This window comes from Vipera ursinii, assembly GCF_947247035.1.
Source record: "Vipera ursinii genome assembly, chromosome: 6".
Classification (NCBI taxonomy): Eukaryota; Metazoa; Chordata; class Lepidosauria; order Squamata; family Viperidae; genus Vipera; species Vipera ursinii.
Genome location: NC_139515.1, coordinates 88,968,557 through 88,992,236, shown reverse-complemented (window position 1 = coordinate 88,992,236; position 23,680 = coordinate 88,968,557). Strand labels below are relative to the sequence as shown.

The following is a 23,680-nucleotide window of genomic DNA, read 5'->3' as shown; positions in this document are numbered from 1 at the left end:
GAAAAGCAAAACGGCCGCCGCCGCCGCCGCCGCCGGCATGGAGGACGCGGAGTCGCGCTTCGTCCACTTCTTGCAGCCCATCCGGGACCTGACCAAGAACTGGGAGGTGGACGTGGCCACGCAGCTGGGGGAGTACCTGGAGGAGGTAGGTGGGGAGTGCGGGGGGAGGAAAGGGGGTGGGGGTGGGGGTCGGTCGCCGCACAACGACCCCGCGAGGTAGGCTGGAGAGAGAGAGAGAGGTTAGGGTGACCGCCCCGCCGCCTCTCCTCCTCCTCCTCCCTCCCTGCCTCCCTCCCTGCAGCTGGACCAGATCTGCATCTCCTTCGACGGCGGGAAGACCACCATGAACTTCATCGAAGCGGCGCTGCTCATCCAGGGCTCCGCCTGCATCTACAGCAAGAAGGTTGGGGGGGTTTTCTTTGGGGGTGGGGGGCGAGCACGGCCTGGGGAGGGGTGGAGATGACCGGGTGAGGGGAGGCGCAGCTCTGGGGGGGATGGCCAGGTAGGGGGAGAAGCTGGTCTGCGGGGGGGGGACTGGGGAGGGGCCCGTGGGGCGGGGGTGGGGTCAGGAGGATGGTTCCCTGGACGGAGAGGGGGATGGCAAAGGGGGGGGCGCCTGGGGAGGGTGGCCAGTTGGGGGGAAATGATCTGCCAGGGGGGCAGGGGAGGGGACCTTTTCATTTTGGGAACTTTTAGTACAAACGCTTTGGGGGTTATTGCCCATTTTGTTCTCTAATCCATTGTATTTGCTTTCTCAGGTGGAGTATCTTTACACACTGGTGTACCAAGCCCTTGACTTTATCTCCAATAAGAAGTGAGTGAGCCCCTCCATGGGCGGGCGGATGGATGAGAGGAAGGGAAGGAGGAAAGGGTGGGGGAAAAGGGAGGGAGTAGGGAAGAAAGGAAAACAGAGGAAGGAAGGAAGGAAGGAAGGAAGGAAGGAAAAAGGCAGGAAGGGATAGGAAAAAAGGGATGAAGGAAGGAAAAAGGGAAGGAAGGAAAGAAAGGGAAAAGAGGGAGGAAAGGAAAGCGGGAGAATCACTTTCAGCAACGTGTTTGCTTAACAACCACCAAGTTCACTTAATGACCACTGAAAAAGTCATAAAGTCAGGTCGGTTGCAGGACCAACCAATTTTACAACTATAGGCGAGGCTCTGTTACGGTTGTCATTTGTAGCAAGGGTCCCCAACCTTGGCAACTTTAAGACTTGTGGACTTCAACTCCCAGAATTCCCCAGCCAGCAATGCTGGCTAGGGAATTCTGGGAGTTGAAGTCCACAAGTCTTAAAGTTGCCAAGGTTGGGGACCCCGATCTGTAGGGCTGCCTACATTTTCTGGAATAAACTCTGCTTGTTTCTCTCTCTCTCTCTCTCTCTCTCTCTCTCTCTCTCTCTCTCTCTCTCTCTCTCTCTCTCTCTCTCTCCCCCACTCGATCTCTCTCTCTCAACGTAGACGTGAGAAACAGCCCACCTCAATCAGTGCCGACGGGACTGATGGGGATGCCGGAGCAGCAGCAGCAGCAGAAGAAGAAGAAGAGGTGAGCTCCGGGGGTGAACGGTGCTGGTTGTCTTCCTTCTGCTAGGTCAGTTTGTGCTCTTGACCCAACAGGCCCTCTTAGGAACTAGCCATCACTAGGTAAGGCCTGGGGAAAATTCAAAGCAAGATTCAGCCTGGTCTTTCCCAGAAAGGCGGCAGGGGAGCTGTAGACTGTGCTTGAAAGGTGATGCTTCAATGGAGCAGAACCCAGGCGAAAGAAGAAAAAAAAAGCAAATGAAACTGACCGGACCTCTTTCAGGTTCACACCAAAGTTTTTTTTTTTCTCGTCCCAAACCTGTAAATGATTATTTATCATTGCCGTATCTGCAGATGCTGGGTTGCTATCCGAAGCAACTGCTAAATCAGGACCGCCTTATTTCGAGGTTGCTTCTCCCTTTGACCTACTTCCACTTTTGCTTGAGCGTTCTTTAAGTGCCTTGAAAAATATGTTGACCTCTCTCTGCGGTGGGGGAGCCCTTCAGATATTGGAATATCGCTACTTACCTCCTCCTCCTCCTTTTTCAGGGAAAAGCCCAACGTTCGAACTAAGCAGAAAATAAAAATGGGTCAATAAAGCGCAACACACACACACACACCTTTTCTTTCCCCCCCCCTACTGAGATACGATCAGAAAGGCAAAATAAGATTCACGTTACCTGTCTCTATGTGAGTTGTAAACTAGTGGCAAATACGGAGTGGAGGGTTTTTTTCCCCCCAAAACCTATCAGTCCTTTGGTCAGCTTTCCTTCCATCCAGCCAAGCGCTGAGGCACTTTCTGGCGCCCAAAAAAGCTAGGTGAGATTCTCCGCCAATCCAGCTGACGGTTGCCCCGAAGGTGCTTCTTTCAAGAGGCAACTGGACGTTCTCGTTTTTTCCCTGAAGACGTTTCGCTTCTCGTCCCAGAAGCTTCCTCGGCTCTGGCTGGATCCTTCCGTTCCCCACCACCCAGTCAGAACCTGAAGAAGCTTCTGGGATGAGAAGCGAAACGTCTTCAGGGAAAAAACGAGGAGGTCCAGTTGCCTCTTGAAGAAGCCCCTTTTCTGACGACCCCTGTCCGTTTCCCTCTGCAGTTCCTCTCTCTGGACGACATCCAGCAGGCCAGCCGGACCAACATGGACCTGAGGGACGACCAGCAACACCACGTTAGTGGATCCACGGCTCTCTCTCTCTCGTTAGCTTCTGGCCAGGGTGGGCTGCCTAAGCAAGCCTTGGACAGCTTTGTCTGCTCCCAGGACCCCCCTCCCCCCCCCCACACACACCCCTTTGCAGGTTTACAGATAGTCCTTGACTTATAACGGTTTGTTTAGTGACTGGGAATGGAATAGAAAATGTGGAATAGAATAGAAAATAGAATATAGAATAGAATAGAAAATAGGGAATAGAATTAGAATAGAATAGAATAGAATAGAATAGAATAGAATAGAATAGAATAGAATAGAATAGAATAGAATAGAATAGAATAGAATATTGAGTGGAATAGAATAGAATATATGGAATGTAATAAAATAGGATACAATAGGATATAAATAGAATAGAATAGAATACGGAATGGAATGGAATAGAATAGAATAGAATAGAATATATGGAATAGAATAGAATAGAATATTGAGTGGAATAGAATAGAATAGAATATATGGAATGGAATAGAATAGAATAGAATAGAATAGAATATATGGAATGGAATAGAATAGGATACAATAGGATATAAATAGAATAGAATAGAATACGGAATGGAATGGAATGGAATGGAATAGAATAGAATAGAATATATGGAATGGAATAGAATAGAATAGAATATTGAGTGGAATAGAATAGAATAGAATATATGGAATGTAATAGAATGGGATACAATAGGATATAAAGAGAATAGAATAGAATAGAATACGGAATGGAATAGAATAGAATAGAATATATGGAATGGAATAGAATAGAATAGAATAGAATATTGAGTGGAATAGAATAGAATAGAATAGAATAGAATATATGGAATGTAATAGAATAGGATACAATAGGATATAAATAGAATAGAATAGAATACGGAATGGAATGGAATGGAATAGAAAATATGCAATAGAATACAGAATTAGAATAGAATATATGGAATAGGGCAGAATAGAATCAGAGTTGGAAGGGACCTTGGAGTACTTCTAGTCCAGCCCCCCCCAGGACCCTTCCCACGCGCCCCCTTCCCCACCTCCTGTCGTTGCTGCCTCCGCAGACGGTCCCCGTTGTGCCCTTGACCCCAATGGCTCTGGTTCCCCCCGAAGACTCGGACAAGAAGGATAACCCCCTCTTCAGGTGAGAGACCCCCGGGGCCCCTCCTCCTCCTCCTCCAGCCCCCGGCCTCTGGCGGCTGATCTCGGTTTGTCTCCCTGCAGCCGGAAGGGGGAACTCCTGGCCAGCCGGAAGGACTTCCGCATGAACACCTGCACCCCGCACAACGGCGGGCTCTTCATGCTGGACCTGGCGGGGTGCTCCCCCGCCCGGTGCCAAGCGGGCAGGAGCGGCGACTGGGGCCGGGGCAACCCAACCGGTACAGCCGGGGTCACCCCCTTCTTTGAAAGTTTAATTCACCCTTTCAGCTTGCTCCTTCTGTAACTTCTTCCGATTTTTTTTAAAAAACTATTTTTTTGTTGCTTGAGCTCGCTTTAGTTTTAATTTTGTTTTGTTTTCACTTCTAATTTTGTCTTTTCTTCACTTTACTTTTATCTTTTCATTATTCCCGGTTAAGCTGCATGTGTTTTTAATTTAATCTTGCCTTGTTTCGATTCCTTTTTCGATTTTACTTTCGTTCCCCTTTTTAATGTTAATTTTTCTTGCTTTATTTCGTTTGGTTTAGTTTAATTTTTGACTTTACTCAACCGTACTTTTTTTACTTTCTAGTTTTGCTTCATTTTTAATTTTAATTTTAATTTTATTCTCATCTTTCTTTATGCATTTACATTTGCTCCTGAATTTGTATTTGTTTTTAATTTTATTTCCAGTTTTTTTTCTTTTTTATTCTTTTATTTTAATTGATTTTAAGCCCGTTTTTGGTTAGGAATCAGCTGGAAAAGCAGCAAACGCAGCTCCCTAGCCCTGAGTTTTGTTTCCCAGAGAGCTTGAGAAGGCCCCTATAATGCATTTTGCCTCTGCAAACGTTTTGCCACCCATGGGAGAATATCGGACTGCTGCCAGCGACCGAGGACACTTCTGGGAACCTCCGTTATTGTGTGTGTCCTTTGCGACTCCTGTCCTGGCGCGGTGGAGGCTTCGCCGTTCTGCACAGGGTTTCTGGCAGGGCTTCGGCAGACCCTCTGGGTGCCCCCCTGGAACTGCTCAATGGGCAGCGGAGTTGTGGCAGGTGCGCTCACACGCGCACACTTTTTGCTTCCGTGCAGGAGCCGAGAGCCTCGCTCCAGCGGCGGCCTCCGTGGCCATGGAGGTCAGCGCCTGCGAGACCCCCGTTCTTGCTCTGGACTTCTCTGGAGAAGGAAGCGAGTCACAGAGACCCTGTGAGTTGATGGGTGGGTGGGTGGGGGGGGGAAGGAATGTTCTAGAAGACAAGAGTTAGGAGAGAGGTCCCAAGGCAAAATCCCAGCTGGGGTGGGCTCAAGTTACCCAGCGAAGCTCCTGGCCTTGAAAAGCCTTTTATCCGGGGGTCTTTCGTTCCGCAGGCAGTTTCTGAGAATTTAGTGCCAGCTGGGGGGTTCTCTAGGCTGGTGCCCTGGGCAGAGGGGGCAATTTTGTTTAACTGATAGAAGAGGATCTTTAAAGCTCAACCGTTGAACTGCGGCGCTTGGTCTGAGCTTGGCTGGTTTTCTGGCAGGCACTTCGTGACCCAACTAGGGAACATCAGCAGTGCTAGAAGGGAGTGGGGGGGGGGGGTTGGAGGGGAAGAGGAAGGGGGGAAATGGGAGGTGCAGCAGGAGGAGGAGGAGGAGGAGAAAGACTTCAGGGTCCTTGGTGCTCTCTGAGGCTGGTGGCTTTCTTGTAGACATTTCATGATCCAACTAGGGAACACCATCAATGCTAGAAGACGGGGGGGGGGGGGGCGGTTGTGGAGAGGAGGAGGGGGAATGGGGGGAGGAAGAGGGCAGGATATGGGGTCCCTGGTGCTCTCTGAGCTGGGTGGCTTTTCTTCCAGACGTTTCATGACCCAACTAGGGAACATCTTCAGTGCTAGAAAGGAGGGGGGATTGTGCAGGGAGGAAAGGAAGGAAGGAAAAGAGGAAAGGGAGGGAGGGTGGAAGGAAGGAAGGAGAGGAGGAGGGGAAGAACTGTGGGGTCCTTGGCGCTCCCTGAGCTGGGTGGCTTTCTGGCAGACGTTTCGTGACCCAACTAGGGAACATCATCAGAGCTAGAAGGGAGGAGGATTTGCAGAGAGGAGGAGGAAGAGGACTGTGGGGTCCTTGGTGTCTCTGAGCTGGGAGGCTTTCTTCCAGGCATTTCATGACCCAACTAGGGAACACCCTCAGTGCTAGAAGGGTATATAAACAGACAGCAAGTACTTCTAGGAAGGCCTTGCCTGACATGCTTCCCCAAATTTTAAATTTGTATTAATTTATGGGCATTGTTTAATCATGTTTTAATAATTTTAATTTTTGTATCTAGTTTTTATGTATTGCCCTGTTCACCGCCCTGAGTCCCCCGGGAGAAGGGCGGTATACAAATTAAATTAATAAATAAATAAATAAATTACAATTCTATCCTGGAGCCGGGTTTCTCTTACCGGACACCTAAGTTTTTCTCCTCTCCCCCGAGGCCGCTCTTTCTGCCCGGCGTCCCAGGGAGCTACACTGCAGGGCTGAACTCTTCTTTCTCTCTCTCTCTCCCCCCCCCCCGCCCCCCAGCGGGAGCAGCGAACCCTGCGGAGGACCACGAGGACGGCTGCGACCCCTTCCTGGCAGACATCCCCGAAGAGGGTCAGGAGGCCTCGCAGGCCGGAGCGGAGGAGCACGTCGCCCATCAGATGGTACGGAGGGCGGCCCGCGACGGAAGGGCAGCGGGCTCCCTTTGGTAGGATCCGGAGACTGGACGCCCCTTTCTCTCTCTCCTAGAGCGCCCCCCGGAACAGGGGATACATGTTGCGGGAGAGACCCCCTGCCCCGGATGCAAACCCCCGCCTCAAGGTAAGGGCCATCCTCTCCAGCAGCACCACGGGGGGGGGGGCGGGGGGTCCTCAGCGGCCACCTTTGGAGCCCCAAATTTCTACTGCGAACCGAGACGTTTGCTAAGCGACTTGACGCCCCACCTTTGTTGCCGGGGCGGCTAAGAGGAGGGCCGCGGTGGTTAAGTGAGGCACGGGGTCGCTAAGCGGGTCCCGCTTCCCCGTGGGCTTGGCCCGTTGGAAGGTCGCGAAAGGGGATCGCGTGAACCCTGGGGACGCTGCCGACCTTCGTCAACGGGGGTTCAGTTGCCAGGCGTCTTGAATTTCGTGCTGCAGCAGTTGTAAGAGTACGAAAAACGGTCGTAAGTCACCTTTTCGGCGCCCTTGTAACTCTGAACGGTCACTAAGGATGGTGGTAAGTTGAGGACCAGCTGCAGTGGGGACCTTTAGCCTGGCGGTTTGTAACGAAAGGCCTCTCGGGGGCTGTAGGCCCCACACAGACACACACACACACACACACACACACACACACACACACAGAGGCAGCCCTTACCGGCCGTCCTCCCTCTCTGGGCCCGAGGCCGAGCGGCCGCTCTCCCTTCTCTTCCAGGACACGAGGGACCCCTGGCGCGGCCTCGACCCCTTCAGCTCCTCGGAGGACAAGCCCTTGAAGAAAGGTGCGGATCCCTCCGTCCCCCCCCCAGGCCCATCGGTGGGACTCGAACCCGCCACCCTTCCGCCCAGAAGCGCCTCTCTCTCGGAGACCGGGGTTGTCCCCCGGGAGCGGTCAAAAAAGTCAAGTGGCTCGGACCATTGTTGTTTTGTTGTTGTTTGTACGTTTGTTTGTTTTTTGACCGCCCTCTGCGGACAGCCCGGCCTGGATCGGGTCTCCCTTGCCAGAGGAAAGCCAATGGGAGTTGTAGTCCAAGACGGCCGGGCAGGCTGGGCTCTAAGAGGCCGGGAGGAGCCTTCCAAGCCTGCCCGCGTCTCTTCGCCATCTTCCTGGCGCTTCCTGGCTTGTTAGAGTTGACCCAGGCGGGCAGCCCTTCGGGACCTGGGGAGCGATCCTAGCGATTCCGAGAGAGGTGGGCTAACCTTGTCAGGTCTTGACGGGCCCGCAGGTGGTCCCACCCACCCACCCTCTCCCCTCTCCGGCTTCAGGAAGGCCCTTCGCCGTGCCCCGCGGCCTGGAAGACTTCCCCGGCGGCAAGCGCAAGAGGCGGCCGCCCGGCAAGCTGCAGGATTTCGTCTCGTGGTTCGCGTCCTCAGGTGAGCCTCCTGCGGCTTGGGTGGACATCGCCCACCCGCCTAGACCCACCTGGGGGAGGGGGCACAGCATCCGTCAGCTCGCCCGCCGGCTCGCAGGCAGCCCGGCCCTTGCCCTAGCCGTGCTTCAAAACCACGGGGAGTTTGGGAAGAAGTGTCCAGGTTTGGGGGGGCAAAACCGTCCTAAGCGTCAGTCAGGCGATGGCGGGACGCTCCATCCGCCCCTACGCGAGGCTGGGTTGCTGAGCCTTTGAAGTGCGCTCGCCTGCCCCCCCACCCCGGGGGAGAGGGGGTCCCTCTGAACTTCAGAACCAGGTGGTAGCCCCCCCCTTTTGCAGGTAGGTCTCACCTTTGAGTGGACCTTAATGAGTGGTTATAAGTGAGAAATGGTTAGCCGAGATTTGAAGATTAGTGTAAGGCAGGGGTCTTCCAACTTGGCCCTTTGATGACTTGTGGACTTCAACTCCCAGAATTCCTCAGCCAGGCACATGTGCCTGGCTGAGGAATTCTGGGAGTTGAAGTCCACAAGTCATCAAAGGGCCAAGTTGGAAGACTCCTGGTTTAAGGCTTCGCTTAACCTGTTGAGTGCTCTATCTTCTTTTTTTCTTTTTTCATAGACACACACACACACACACACACACACACGTATAACATATATAAAATAATAATAATAATAATAATAATAATAATAATAATAATAATAATAATAATAATAATAAACAATAACAACAACAATAATATAATTGGAAGGGACCTTGGAGGTCATCTAGTCCAACCCCCTGCTCAGGCAGGAAACCCTCTACCATTTCGGACAAATGGCTGGCCAGTCTCCTCTTAAAAACCTCCAGTGTTGGAGCATTCACCGCTTCTGGAGGCAGGTGGTTCCCCTGGTTAGTTGTTCTGTCAGGAAATTTATTATGTATTAGATCTATTCTACAGAATAGAACAGTAAATCCTGCCTTTTTCATATATACTATACTATACTTAAATTTGTACTTTATGGTATTAAGCCAGGAGATCTTAACTACAGCCGGGGTGGATTCTGTATATTAAATGTTAAAAATTTATGTTGCATTTTGATCGCTTTTTTTGTTCTGTAGACCATTTTTTTCCTTTTTTTGTCGCTTAGTGCTGGGCCTATGTCTTCGTGGTTTTTTTTTTCCTTCTGTTTTTCTGTTTTGTATTCTGCCTTTTTATAACCAAAGAAAACCAACAGGCGGGGAAGGGGCTTCTTCGGACGTCCGAGCCCCTCCCTGCCCCCCTCCTTCTCGTTTTTGCTCGGCTTCTGCTTCCGGCCAGCGTCCTTTCTGTGCCGTGGGGCGGGAGGGAGGAGACCCCCAAAGCCTCCCCCAGCCCCCTCCTCAAGGGACTCGCTTGTTTTCCAGAGCCCAACCAAGGTGGCCCCCAGAGGAGCTGCAGGAAAGGCGCCACGTTTGCTGGTGAGGGGGACGACTGGGAGGGAAGCGGGGGGGGGTCTGGCTGGGGCAGCACAGGGGAGAGGCCCCTGGTTCCTGCAGGGCTTGCGGAGAGGCCTAGTTCTTAGGAGCCCCCAATGCTGGGGTCCCTGGTGCCTGGAGGACACTCCTGCTTCCGTGTGACCCTCGTTAGCTTTCTACTTATTTGCATCCCGCCTTTATTGCTTTTACAAATGACTCGAAAGTGGCAAACAGCCATCGCATCTTCCTCTTCCTATTTTCCCCCCAACAACAACCCTGTGAGCTGGACTGGGCTGAAAGAGAGGGACTGGCCCCATGCCACCCAGTTGGTGTTCATGCCTAAGGCGGGACTAGAAGTCGCCGTCTCCTGGTGATTGGCCCAAAGTCACTTAGCCAACATTCATGGCTAAGACGGGACTAGAACTCGCCGTCTCCTGGTGATTGGCCCAAAGTCATGCAGCTGACTTTCGTACCTAAGGCGGGACTAGAACTCGCCGTCTCCTGGTGATTGGCCCAAAGTCACTTAGCCAACATACATGGCTAAGATGGGACTAGAACTCACAGTCTCCTGGTGATTGGCCAAAAGTCTCCTAGCCTAAAGTGGGACTAGAACTCGCCGTCTCCTGGTGATTGGCCCAAAGTCACTTAGCCAACATACATGGCTAAGATGGGACTAGAACTCACAGTCTCCTGGTGATTAGCCAAAAGTCTCCTAGCCTAAAGTGGGACTAGAACTCGCCGTCTCCTGGTGATTGGCCCAAAGTCACTTAGCCAACATACATGGCTAAGATGGGACTAGAACTCACAGTCTCCTGGTGATTGGCCCAAAGTCACCCAGCCGGTTTTCGTGCCTAAGGCAGGACTAGAACTCGCCGTCTCTAGGTGATTGGCCCAAAGTCACTTAGCCAACATACATGGCTAAGACGGGACCAGAACTCACCGTCTCCTGGTGATTGGCCAAAAGTCTCCTAGCCTAAAGTGGGACTAGAACTCACCGTTTCCTGGTTTCTAACCTGGTGCTTCAACCAGTAGATTCAACGTATAGAATACTCAGTCCTACTTGTCATTTGTTTCTACTTGTCTCTGGCCTACCCGTTGAGTCCCACCCTGACAGGGTTGTATTAGGATGTGGTAAGCCGCGCACAGAGCCACCCGCACGGGTCAGGCGGGCGGTGTAGAGAATTCAACAAACCAAGGCAGGCTTTCTTTCCTTTCTGAGCAGACCTGGAGGTCCTGTACTGGAGGAACGTCAAGGAGCGCCTGGTGGCCCAGAGGAGGCTGCAGAAAAGGGTGGTGAGCCAGGTGGGCAGAGTGGGCCACGGGAGGCTGGGCGGGCATCCTTGCCCGTGCCAAAGGGAGGGAGGGAGGGGCGGGCGATGCAGCCGGGAGGAAGCGAGAGCCACGGCGAGGACCGCGCGGAGGACGAGCTGCGGGTTCTTCCTCTGGCTGGGTCTGAAAAAATGAGGGTGGTCTTACCTAGCTGGGTCAGGAAAAGTCTGCGAGGAAACCAGGTTCAGAGAGCACCAAGGACTCCAGAACAAACGAATGAATGAATGAATGAATGAATGAATGAATGAACGAATGACTCCCTTCACCAGCACTGGCAGAGCAAGCCTCTGGGTGTAAGCAGACATCAAACCCCATGGCGTTCTAGCACTGAGGATGCTACCTATTTGGGTCTGCAAGAAAATCACCAAGGTCAGGCAGCACCGAGGACCTTGTAGTCCTCCTCCTCCTCCTCCTCCTCCCTTCTAATGCTGATGATGTTCCCTAGTTGGGTCATCGAACGTCTGCGAGAAAACCAAACTCGGAGAGCGCCAAGGGCCCTGTAGTCCTTCTCCCCTCTTCCTGCTCCACCTCCTCCTCTTCCTCGCAAACCCCCCTCCCTTCTAGCACTGATGCTGTTCCCTAGTTGGGCTGTGGAACGTCTGGAAGGAGACCGCCCAGTTCTGGGAGCACCAGGGGAAACCCCCCCCCCAGTTCAACCCTGAGCTACAGAATCATCTGTCGATTCCTTGTGTGACACGATGCTAAAGCGGCCACTCGGCCGTGGTCCCGAAGTCATTTTTCATAGATAAATTGGGGGGGGGGAAGGAGCCCGATCTAAGATCAAGGCAAGATCAGGCTGGCTTTTTTTTTTTTTTAAATTCCCCTTGAACCAGGTTCCACAACTGGAGTGGCCGGACGGAGAGGGTGATGCTCTGGACGTGGACCGGGGGGAGGAGGACTTTGATGATGCGGCCAACGATGGGCCAGGTAAGTCTCCCACGCTGCCTGGGGGCTGGGCCAGGGGACGGCCCCCTCTCTCTCGGCTGGTGTGTGTGTGTGTGTGTGTGTGTGTGTGTGTGTGTGTGTGTGTGTGTGTAAAAGACCCCCACCATGGCAGCTCCAATCTCTCAACTTGCTCGAACAAGAGGACGACCCACCGTGAGCACCAGGACCCTGCATTTCGGCTTGGCCCAAAGCCGCCTCAGCAAGCGCATTAAAGCCGCCGCAAAGGGAGTAAACGAAAGCGGCCGTGGTTGCTAAGCGAATCGCGGCCGTCGTTAAGCCAATCGGTCTTCTCCCATTGTCGGAAGCCGGCTGGGATGCTGCAGCTGTCGTAAATAGTTGCCGGTTGCCGAGCAGCCGGATTTTGATGGCATGACCGGGGACGTAAGCGCGAGGAATGGTTGCCGGTCACTTTTGCCAGTGACCCAGAACGGTCGCTAAGCGAACGGTTGCGAGTTTGAGGACGGCGTTGCGTCTTCTCCTTCCCCAGGGGACGTCCTGCCTGAGGAGGAGATCCCCCCGTTGGAAGCCTCTGAAGGGATGCCAGGCGGCGCGGCAGGTAACGGCCAGGCGAACCGGCCCCTTCCTGTCCCCGGGGGCTCTGAGCAGGCTGACCGGGCTGAGGGGGGGGCGGCTGGGGCCACGAGGCCTGCGGGGGACCTCCGCTAGGGAAAGGCCAAAGGAATGGAGCCCCCGACCCCGGGCTGGGGGGGGGACGGCTGTCCATGGGCTTTCCCACTGTCCTTTCCATCCTCCTACCCACCCACCCATCTTTCATCCATTCATCCACCCTTCCTTCGATCCTTTCATCCTTCCACCCACCCACCCTTCCTTCCATGAATCATTTCACCCACCCATCTACCTACCCACCCATCCTCTGGGGGTGGGGGTGAAAAGAAATAAGCCACAGAAGTTCCTCGTGAGGAAGTGGGAGGGGTCCCTCAATTTCTCAGTTCCCTTTCAGGTCCTGGGGAAATCCCCTCTTCCCTTAGCTACGAGGAGCTGGTCAGCAAGCACGCGGTACGTATCCCGCACCCCAGACGACGGATGCAATCTCCTCCGGGGTGGCGGCCCCTCCTTTTTGGAAACTCATTCTCCCCGAGGGACGGTTGGCCCACCCCCACCCCGCGTTGCTTTTCCCAAAGGCTCCTGGTCAGCCGAGCCGGTTCCTTCCCTTCCCCGTGAGAGACCCCCTCTCTCTCCCTGCTGCCTCCAGGAGCTCTTCATGGCCCACTCCCAGAAGTACACCCGGGAGACGGCGCTGTCCCGGCGGGTCCGCGATTGGGAGGAGATGATGGGCCCGCAGCTGGAGGAACAGGTGAGGTCAGGGACAGAGAAGACCCCCAGGGGCAGGGGACAGAGAGCCCTGGTGGCGCAGTGGTTCAAATGCAGCATTGCAGGCTGACTCACTGCCCACTGCCACAAGTTCGATCCTGACCGGCTCAAGGTCGACTCAGCCTTCCATCCTCCCGAGGTCAGTCAAATGAGGACCCAGATTGTTGGGCGGCAAAAGGCTGACTCTGCAAACCGCTTGGAGAAGGGGGCTGTCAGGCACCGTGAAGCAGGACATAAGTCTAGGTGCTCTTGCGATGTGGGCTTCAGCACCCAACTGTCCCCCTCCTTGAACAGGAAGCCCGCAGCGCCTTCGACATCCACAGCTACGGAGACCGGTTGGTGTCCCGGTTCAGCCACCTGGGCGAGTGGCGCTCGTTCGCCAGCCTGGTGGAAGGGCAGCCGGCCTTTGAGGTCTGCCGGGCCATGCTGGCTTCCCTGCAACTGGTAAGTATGTCTGCCTCCCGTTGGGGGGTGTGAGGGGGCTGGGAGGCAGGAGGCCCTGGCTGGGCCACGTCGTTGCCCCACAGGGAGAGACCAGGAGCAGCGGGCTAAAACTGCAAGGAACTTTGTGATTGGGCGACACAGAGGGGAAGGTTTCTGCGCACAGTTGAACATCTCTTGCGGATGCCCGTGGGCAGGGCTCTCCACACCTGGCAACTGTAAGACTTGTGGACTGCAACTCCTAGAGTTCAATTCTCACTCCGGGGAATTCTGGGAGTCGAAGTCCACAAGTCTTAGCAGTTGCCAGGTTTGGAGAGCCTTGCCCTCGCCTAGGGCAGCGTTTTTCAATCCGGGCATCTGGTTGGCTGGGGAAGTCTGGGACTTAAAAGTCCACCTCTCTTGAGTTGCCAAAGCGAAGCAGTCCAGCTTCAGATCCTCCCCAGGTGAGCAGCCCAGTTGATCTCTCAAGTGCTGGGATTCTCGAATTTTCTTTGCAAAATTGGATCCTATCCATGGAAGTGAGTATTTGTAGCTCAGGGCTGAACTGTGGGCGTCCTTGGTGCCCTCTGAGCTGGGTGGTTTCCTTGCAGACGTTCCAAGACCCAACTAGGTCACCTCATCAGTGCTTGAAAGGAGGGGGTTTGCAGAATGGAGCAGAAGGGGAGAAGGAGAAATAGGGAGGAGGACTGGGGGGGTGTCCCTGGTGGTCTCTGAGCTCGGTTGCTTTTCTTGTAGACGTTTCATGACCCAACTAGGGAACATCATCAGTGCTAGGGAGAGGAGGAGGAGGAGAAACAAGGAAAGAGGGAAGAAAGAGGAGAACTGGGGTCCCTGGTGCTCTCTGAGCTCGGATGCTTTTCTTGTAGACCAGGGTCCCCAACCCCCGGGCTGTGGACCGGCAGCGGGCCGCTGCATGCCAGAAACGGCTCCGCACAAGCCACCCAAGCCCTATCCGCAAGACGCAGGCAGCACACGAAACCAGGCCCCCTCCGCTCCACGGGAGAAACCTCCTTCCACAGAACCGGTCCCTGGTGTCCAAAAGGTTGGGGCCCTCCGTTGTAGACGTTTCATGACCCAACCGGGTAACTTCATCAGGGCCAGAAGAATCGAACGAGGCGGCTTCTGAGGCTGACGACGTAGCCTAGCTGGGTCACGCAACGTCTGCAAGAAAACCGCCCAGGACTCCACCCACTGGGGTCTTTCCAGCCTTTCCTGAAACCTTTTTTTTGCGTTCCTCCAGGCCAACGACTACACCCTGGAAATCCGCCAGCAGCCTGGCCTGGAGGAGGCCGTGGACACCATGGAGCTGCGGCTCTTGACCCAGGAAAGGGCCCATCAGCGCTTTCACACGTACACGGCTCCTTCGCTCAGCCAGCAGTGACGGCTCTTCCCCGCTCTCTTGGTGTATATATGTACATATATATATAAATATACATATACATATATATATATATTTGCACGTATGTAAATGTATAAATTTGTATAGCTTCTCCTCCCCCACCCCCAGTGTTTCAGCAGCGGTCCTTTCTGCTTTCTCACAATAAAGGCTGCCTTGTAGAGATAGTTTGCGTCCCTTTTTATCCCAAACCTTTTAAGCCAGCGTTTTCCAACCTTAGGAACTTGAAGATGCGTGGACTTCAACTCCCAGAATTCCCCAGCCAGCATAGCTGGCTGGGGAATTCTGGGAGTTGAAGTCCACGCATCTTCAAGTTCCTAAGGTTGGGAAACGCTGTTTTAAGCATCCCCTAGGGGAGGGGGGGGTGTCTCCTGGCAACTTAAAACTTGTGTACTTCAACTCCCAGGATTCCTCAGCCAGCCCCCACCCCCTCAACAAAGAGCCAGAGGCGACCTTCAGAGTCAAGGTCGGGGGGGGGGGACACTTGCCACTGTAACTTGGCAACAGGTTGTGGGCAACTTCCCGCCCCATCCATGCTTTGCAACTCTAGAGTCAGCTGTTCACTACCAGTTGCCCTTCCAGGAATGCTGCACTACAAATCCCACCTTCCTTGGCCAGGAAGCTCTTTGGCTTGGCTATTTAGGGGGAGAAATGGCTGCTGGAGCGAAACCCAGCCACGTGGCCGTTCGGCGTGGACCTTAAGCGAGCCAGTGGTTTGCCAGAGGAACAGTTTGGCCAAAGTTTTCATCAGAACCGCCGTACACGCAAGTCACGGGGGCAGCGGGATCCTGCAGCCGTGTTGCCCAAAGTTCAGTCCCGTGACCACGGAGGAGGGGCCCGGCCATCGGGCCCCCAAATCCAGGTCCTGAGCCCCCTTTTTCAGTTGGTCATAATTCAAAGACAAACTACCCGTAGTCCTCAACTACAAAAGTTCATTTAGCGACTACTCAGTTACAAAAAAGTGACTCTTTTTCACACGGCCGTCGCCTGATCCAAATTCAGGCACTCGGCCACTGACTCGCACTTATGACGGCTGCAGCGTCCTGGGGAAGGGGGGGGTCACGTGATCCCCTTTGGCGGCCTTCTGACTAGCCAAGTCAATGGGGGAAGCTGGATTCGCTTAACCACTGTCCCACAAACTTGGAACAACTGCAAGGATTCACATAACAACCGCAACAAGGAAGGTCGCCAAATGGGGCAAACCTCTCGCTTAGCGACAGAAAACCTGGGTGTCAGAATGCATTGATATCCCATTCATAAATGTAGGGTTAAAATACTCTGCCTACCGGGATTCTGCCATACTGGTAGGAGGAGGGGGGGACGACTGTTTATTCAGTCTATCTGTAGCTGCTTTCAAAGAACCTTTGATATGGGGGAGCAAAGGGGGTGGGAAGTGATCTGTTGGGGCTGGAGGAAGAAGGCGATCAACAAAGGAATGCACGAAGTTCCTTTCTTCCCACGGAAGGACCTGGAACCCAATTGAGGGGATCCTAACCAAATGGAGTTTTGAGGGGAGTGGGTTGAACCGGGAACGTTTATATAGACTTGAAATGTGACTCAAGACCAGATCCTGTCTCTTATCTCCACAACCAATCTTATCCTTAGTAAAAAAAAAAATTCCTTTTGGACAACTGGGCTCCAAGAGTCCTTATTTCCTAAGATGTGGATAGGGGCGGGTCCTGGCCCTGGGCTCAAATTGTGTTCGTAGCCCGAGGACAAGTATGCAAACACTGACTAGATGCAATTTTCTTTTTTTTTCTTTGTTTAAAAAAAAAAGGAAAGGCCAGCCAAATATGCACACAATACGGAAGACCCTTTCGGAGTGTGATTGTTGTTCTTGTGACAATCCTTGCAGAACCCACCACTCCAAAATGGCACGCAGGTCTGGTCAAAACACACACACACAAACAGAAAAACCCTCCACAGCCTCTCTTCTCGCTAGGCTGGGCCCTTTCAGCCGAGCATCCCAAACTGCCTCCCGCCCTGGCCGCTTTGGTCCCACCGTCCCCGGCTCAGGCCAGGAGGCTCTTGTAGGTGGTCATGTGTCCCCTGATGCTCTCCGCAATCTTGACGTCCGTCTTATACCGATTGTAGTAGTCCAGGAACAACCCGTCCGGGGCGAGCAAGTAGAGGATGACCGTGTGGTCCACCAGATAATCATTGTCCTCGTCTTTGGGGCCGGTGCTGTAGTAGACACGGTAGGACCGCCCGGCCTTCCGCACCTGTTCAGGTGTGCCGGTCAGTCCCCGGAGCCGCGGATGGAACTCCTTCACGTACTTGGCCACGGCCTCCACCGTGTCCCGCTCGGGGTCCACCGTGATGAAGATGGGCTGGAGACGGGGCAGTTTGGCGTCAGCATCCAGCATGTCCACCACCCGACTCATCTTCTCCAGCTCCTCCGGACAGATGTCCGGGCAGTGGGTGAAGCCGAAGTAGAGCAGGACCCAGCTGCCCTTCAGGTCCTCTTTGGAGCAGGGCCGGCCCGTGTGGTCCACCAGCTGGAAGCTGCCTTGCCCGACGGCCACTTTCCGCAGCTCCTCGATCCGTTTCTCCTTCTCCTGCTTCTCCTTCTCCCGCAGGAAATAGACCCAAGCCAGGCCCAGCTGAAGGGTGATGAGGCCGACCACCAACAGCCGGGTCCTGAGGGGGTAGTGGCGCTCGGATGGGGGGCTCGGGGACGGGCCTTGCGAGGAGGGTCTCCGGATGCTCAAAGCAAGCTGGCTAGCCGGACCTGAGGGGCGGAAATCCTTACCCATCCAGAACAGGGAGGACCGCCGGGCCGGGCGGTGACCGGAAGAAGAGAGATGGTGGGACAGTGGGCGGGGACTGCCAGCCTGGCTCCTCCCCCAAAGGGCGAAGCAAGCTCCCAGGCGCCAAGGCCTCAGCCTGCCCCAGCACTGCAACATCCTGGAAAGAGCTGGAAAGACAAAAATGCAAGAATTGGTGCAAAAAAAAAAGGAAAAGGACCGGGGGATTCCGTTTGCAATTCCCCATCACGAAAAGGCTGCTTTCCCCCTTCACAATTAAGGAGAAGCTTCCTAACAGTCAGGACGATTAACTAGTGGAACAGCCTGCCACCAGAAGTTGTGGGCGCTCCATCCCTGGAGGCGTTGAAGAAGAGACTGGACAGTTTGTCTGAACTGATACTGAGTTTCCTGCCTGAGGATGGATTGATTCATCATCATCATCATCATCATCATCATCATCATCTCCAAGGTCCCCTTCCAGCTCTGTTCTGGATTGATTGAATACAGGGGAAAACTCCAGGTTTCTCAACCCTGGCTGTTTGAAGACAGGTGGACTTCAACTCCCAGAATTCCTCACGTGGGGGAGGGAGGGTGCCTGCAGGGGAATTCTGGGAGTTGAAGTCCACTCTTCTTCAAGCAGCCAAGGTTGAGAAGAAAAATGTGGCAAACCTTCGCAGGACTTTCCGAGATTGGGGGGGGGGGCACAAAGCAGCACCAGCCCCAGCTTGGTGGCTGAAGGAGAACCCCGCTTTTTTGGGGGGTGCGCTATCCAGGTTTTGCTTGCAAGCCGCAGGCTGGAGGGGGGAGCCCCGAATCTGCCCTCCGTGGGGGGGGGGGGGGTCGGGCTGAACCCGCCTCCGTTGTAGCTCCTTGGCTGCTGGCGGAATCCGGGGCCGCGCGGACCAGACCCCGGAGATCTTGGGGGGGGGAAGGGAGTGGGGGGGGTCCCGGCAATCCCGCCACGCCCCGAAGCCCCCCCCCCAATTAGGGGGGGTCCACACGTTGCAGCTCCTGCGGACCGCTTTCTAGGGGTTTGCAACCGGGAGGGAGAGGAGGACCCCCAGCCCCAGCCTCTCTGCCCCGATCCTGCCCCCCACTTGCGCAGCCCCCCCCCCGAGGGATGGTGTTTTGCATGCTCAGGGACCTCTGGACTCCCCCTCCCATCCTCCCCGGCCAGTTTGCACGCCAAGCGTGACTTATTGCAGTCCAGGACCCCGAAAGCAAAGCCAACCCCCCCCGCGCGCCCCTCCCCGCTTTCTCCAGACACGTGCGCCCCCCCTCCCCCCCCCCCAAACTCACTTCCGCGTCGCGCAGCTGCAAGATGCTGGGCGGCCGGGCTGAGCAGCCACCTCCGCGCATGCGCACCGAGGCCGACGCCGCCCCTCCTCCTTTCCGCGAGCCGCCGGGCCGGCAGGGGGCGCGCGGGAGCAGCGCGCGGCCTGGCGAGTCGCGGAGGCGGCTTTGGATCGGGCGCAGCAGCCCCGCCTAGAGGAGGAGAGGGAGGAAGCCCTCCCCCTTTGGCAGAGGGACGCGGGGGGGGGCAGACACCCACCCACCCCCGGAGGCAGGCCAAGGCCTCGCTGGAGCCCCCTCCCCAAAAGCAGGGGTAGGCAAACCTCGGCTCTTTTATGACTCATGGACTTCAACTCCCAGAATTCCTGAGTCAGCTACGCTGACTCAGGAATTCTGGGAGTTGAAGTCCATGAGTCATAAAAGAGCCGAGGTTTGCCTGCCCCAAAGGGAAGCCCCCTGCTCAAAATCAGGATCAGCGTTCATTGCCCCAGGGCAGGGGTAGGCAACCTCGGCTCTTTTATGACCCATGGACTTCAACTCCCAGAATTCCTGAGCCAGCTGGCTCAGGAATTCTGGGAGTTGAAGTCCATGAGTCATAAAAGAGCCGAGGTTGCCTACCCCTGCCCCAGGGGAGCGCAAGGCTGCTTTGCAGGCATTCAGACAGACCGGGGAGCTGCCCTGATTTTCGGGGAGGCAATTTGGGGAGGGGGTCGAGGGGTGAGCTGCGAGGATCCTCAGCTTGAAAGCTGGTTGGGTGGCAGGGACCTGCCAGCTATGCTCACCTGGGCAAAAGAAGCCCCTTTTGGGTGGGCGAAGAGGCCCTCCCCCTCAACAAAAACCCAGGTGGGACCCTCAGAACCAAAGCCGGGGGGGGGACGCTTGCCACCCGCAACTTGCAAAGGGGTTGTGGGCAGCCTCCTTCCCCTTCCCTGCTTTGCAACTCTGTAGAGCAGGGGGTCTTCAAACTTGGCCCTTTTATGACTCGTGGACTTCAACTCCCAGAATTCTGGGAGTTGAAGTCCACGAGTCATAAAAGGGCCAAGTTTGAAGACCCCTGCTGTAGAGTCAGCCTTTCTCCACCAGTTGCCCTTCCAGGAGGCTGCACTACAATCCCCATGTTCCTTGGCCAGGAAGCCCCTTGGCTTCTTAGCTACCTACTGTAGGTGCGGGGGGGGGGGATGGCTGCTGAAGCGAAACTCAGTCGGGCAGATGTTTTGGACGGACCAGGTGAAGCTGGGCATCTTGGAGCCAAGATAAATTGTTCAACGGTTGCTTCTCAACTTTAAAAGTTGTCTGGAGTTCAACAGGGAGGGACCTTGGAGGTCTTCTAGTCCAACCCTCTGCTCAAGCAGGAGACCTGGCCTATATGTCCATTCCGGACATACGGCCGTCCAGTCTTTTCTTAAAAACCTACAAGTTCTGGAGTCAAGTCATTTGTTAAGATATTTAATTGAATAGCTGGAGCAGTTAAGGCGCACAATGGGCCAGAACACGCAGTTGTGGCTGATGGGTTGGAGAGTACCGGCTCCTGTGCGAGGCAATCTGTGCTGGGTGCGGAGGGGGAGTTTCCTGGTTTTCCCGCCTTTTTCTTCTGTGTGCATGCTGTGCCTTGCTTTACCTGATGATTTACCTCATGATATATTGTGGTGTGTCTGCCTATCGTGTCTGCTGTAAATAGAGATGTAAAAATATATTTATTGATATAAAGCAACAAGTTCGTGGAGTCCCAGCCAGCCGTGTTGAAGCCTACAAAGTCTCACCGTTGCCAAGTTCGGAGAGCCCTGCATGAGACGATCTCCAAGATCCCCTTAAAAATCTGCTATTCTGCCTGTGTGTGGTTTTTTTATCCTGTTCTAAGAAGTGAAGACAACTCCTTAAGCCAACAATGTCTAAACTCTTGTTCTCCCCGTACAGTTTGCCATTTAATTTTAAGGTTATTAAAAGGCTTAGCTGGGATTAACGCTTTCTTTCATTTGAAAAAAAAAGAACACGGAAATATCGCCAGTCAGATTCCTGAATCAACCAGACAAATCTATCCGTCCGTTCCACCTTAGCAGGGTAATTGTGTCAAGGTATAAATCACCTTAGTAGAGGGCGAAGGACCGTGCTTCAGAGGATGCATGATGTGCATGAAGGAAGGAAATAAAACACGACGCATAATCTTACTAAATTTATTTATTTATTTATTTTAATTCCATTTATATCCCGCCCTTCTCCGAAGACTCAGGGCGGCTTACAAGCTTAGCAGTAGCCTTCATTCTATGTATATGCCTGCTTATTAGGGCTTTCACACACACCCCAAGCGGCATTATTACAAAGTCAGCTTAATTGCCCCCAACAATCTGGGTCCTCATTTTACCTACCTGGGAAGGATGGAAGGCTGAGTCAACCTTGAGCCTGGTGGGATGCGAACCTGCACTCATTACAGGCAGCTGGTGTTACTTAGGGAGGCATTAGCCCACTGCTCCACCAAGGCTCTTGAATAATTAAATACCTTTTAATTACAAAAACTAAATATATATTATAAAGAGAGCTAGCTGACTACATCCTAACATAACAGACAGTAACAGCAAAGTGAAAAAAAGTAAAGAATAACTGTGAGAAACTTTTTCTAGACATGCGCACAAAACAGTCTGAAACCATAACATATGGGATTCACTATGGTTACCAGATAAGCTATCACCACAGGTGTAGAGAGCAGGGGAAATGTACAGTTAGAAGTGAACTTTTCTGACGAACTAAAAAAAAACGTGCAGTGACAAATTGGATGGGTGATTTGGGGTCAGTCACCAGGATGGGTGAGTTCTAGTTCCACCTTAGCAGGTTAATTGGATGGGTGATTTGGGACCAGTCACCAGGAGATGGTGAGTTCTAGTTCCACCTTAGCAGGTTAATTGGATGGGTGATTTGGGGCCAGTCACTAGGAGACGGTGAGTTCTAGTTCCACCTTAGCAGGTTAGTTGGATGGTTGATTTGGGGCCAGTCACCAGGAGATGGTGAGTTCTAGTTCCACCTTAGCAGATGGGTCATTTGGGGCCAGTCACCAGGAGACGGTGAGTTCTAGTTCCACCTTAGCAGGTTAATTGGATGGGTCATTTGGGGCCAGTCACCAGGAGACGGTGAGTTCTAGTTCCATTTAAGACATGAAAACCAACTGGGTGTCTGGGCTATTCGCCAGGAGAAAGTTCTACAGGTGAAACTCGAAAAATTAGAATATCGTGCAAAAGTTCATTTATTTCAGTAATGCAACTTAAAAGGGGAAACTAATATATGAGTTAGACTCATTACATGCAAAGCAAGATAGTTTAAGCCGTGATTTGTCATAATTGTGACGATGGCTTGTTATGGCTTACAGCTCATGAAAAGCCCAAATCCACAATCTCAGAAAATTAGAATATTGTGAAAAGGTGCAATATTCTACGCTCAAAGTGTCCCCCTCTAATCAGCTAATTAAGCCATAACACCTGCAAAGGGTTCCTGAGCCTTTAAATGGTCTCTCAGTCTGGTTCAGTAGGAATCACAATCATGGGGAAGACTGCTGACCTGACAGTTGTGCAGAAAAGCATCATTGACACCCTCCATAAGGAGGGAAAGCCTCAAAAGGTAATTGCAAAAGAAGTTGGATGTTCCCAAAGTGCTGTATCAAAGCACATTAATAGAAAGTTGTGTGGAAGGGAAAAGTGTGGAAGCAAAAGGTGCACAAGCAGCAGGGATGACCACAGCCTGGAGAGGATTGTCAGGAAAAGGCCATTCAAAAGTGTTGGGGACTTTCACAAGGAGTGGACTGAGGCTGGAGTCAGTGCATCAAGAGCCACCACACACAGACGGATCCTGGACATGGGCTTCAAATGGCGTATTCCTCTTGTCAAGCCGCTCCTGAACAACAAACAACGTCAGAAGCGTCTTACCTGGGCTAAAGAAAAACAGACCTGGTCTGTTGCTCAGTGGTCCAAAGTCCTCTTTTCTGATGAGAGCAACTTTTGCATCTCATTTGGAAACCAAGGACCCAGAGTCTGGAGGAAGAATGGAGAGGCACACACTGCAAGATGCTTGAAGTCCAGTGTGAAGTTTCCACAGTCTGTGTTGATTTGGGGAGCCATGTCATCTGCTGGTGTTGGTCCACTGTGCTTCATTAAGTCCAGGGTCAACGCAGCCGTCTACCAGGAGATTTTGGAGCACTTCATGCTTCCTTTTGCAGACGAGCTTTATGGGGATGCTGACTTCATTTTCCAGCAGGACCTGGCACCTGCCCACACTGCCAAAAGCACCAAAACCTGGTTCAATGACCGTGGGATTACTGTGCTTGATTGGCCAGCAAACTCGCCTGACCTGAACCCCGTAGAGAATCTATGGGGCATTGCCAAGAGAAAGATGAGAGACATGAGACCGAACAATGCAGAAGAGCTGAAGGCCGCTATTGAAGCATCCTGGTCTTCCATAACACCTCAGCAGTGCCACAGGCTGATAGCTTCCATGCCACGCCGCATTGAGGCAGTAATTGCTGCAAAAGGGGCCCAAACCAAGTACTGAGTACATATGCATGCTTATACTTTTCAGAGGTCCGACATTGTTCTATGTACACTCCTTGTTTTATTGATTGCATGTGATATTCTAATTTTCTGAGATTGTGGATTTGGGGTTTTCATGAGCTGTACGCCATAATCATCACAATTATGACAAATCACGGCTTGAACTATCTTGCTTTGCATGTAATGAGTCTATCTCATATATTAGTTTCCTGTTTTAAGTTGCATTACTGAAATAAATGAACTTTTGCACAATATTCTAATTTTTCGAGTTCCACCTGTATTGTGATGTGTCTGCCTATCGTGTCTGCTGTAAATAGAGATGTAAAAATATATTTATTGATA

At 53.1% G+C, this 23,680-nt stretch overlaps 3 protein-coding genes across 3 annotated transcripts in view; 2 read left to right on the top strand and 1 right to left on the bottom strand.

The window, feature by feature from the left end:
* LOC310642441 (C-type lectin lectoxin-Lio2-like) overlaps positions 1–23,680 on the top strand; it is a 310,859-nt gene that overhangs the window by 271,711 nt on the left and 15,468 nt on the right. The gene's annotated exons all lie outside the window — the stretch shown is intronic.
* Positions 23–14,929, top strand: NCAPH2 (non-SMC condensin II complex subunit H2). Its single transcript, XM_083365544.1, has 20 exons — positions 23–145; positions 302–403; positions 759–814; positions 1,452–1,536; positions 2,606–2,677; positions 3,754–3,833; positions 3,914–4,068; positions 4,916–5,029; positions 6,368–6,489; positions 6,575–6,646; positions 7,235–7,301; positions 7,786–7,893; positions 9,276–9,329; positions 10,549–10,628; positions 11,489–11,582; positions 12,088–12,156; positions 12,562–12,617; positions 12,814–12,915; positions 13,227–13,376; positions 14,614–14,929. Exons 1-20 carry the CDS (start codon positions 38–40, stop codon positions 14,752–14,754), a joined length of 1,887 nt encoding a protein of 628 aa, XP_083221670.1. The 5' UTR covers positions 23–37; the 3' UTR covers positions 14,755–14,929.
* On the bottom strand, positions 16,450–18,883 carry SCO2 (synthesis of cytochrome C oxidase 2). The gene is made up of 2 exons (XM_083365525.1): positions 18,816–18,883; positions 16,450–17,686 (listed from the first exon to the last, which is right to left on the bottom strand). The coding sequence occupies exon 2, from the start codon at positions 17,673–17,675 to the stop codon at positions 16,782–16,784; it is 894 nt and encodes a 297-aa protein (XP_083221651.1). The 5' UTR covers positions 17,676–17,686; positions 18,816–18,883; the 3' UTR covers positions 16,450–16,781.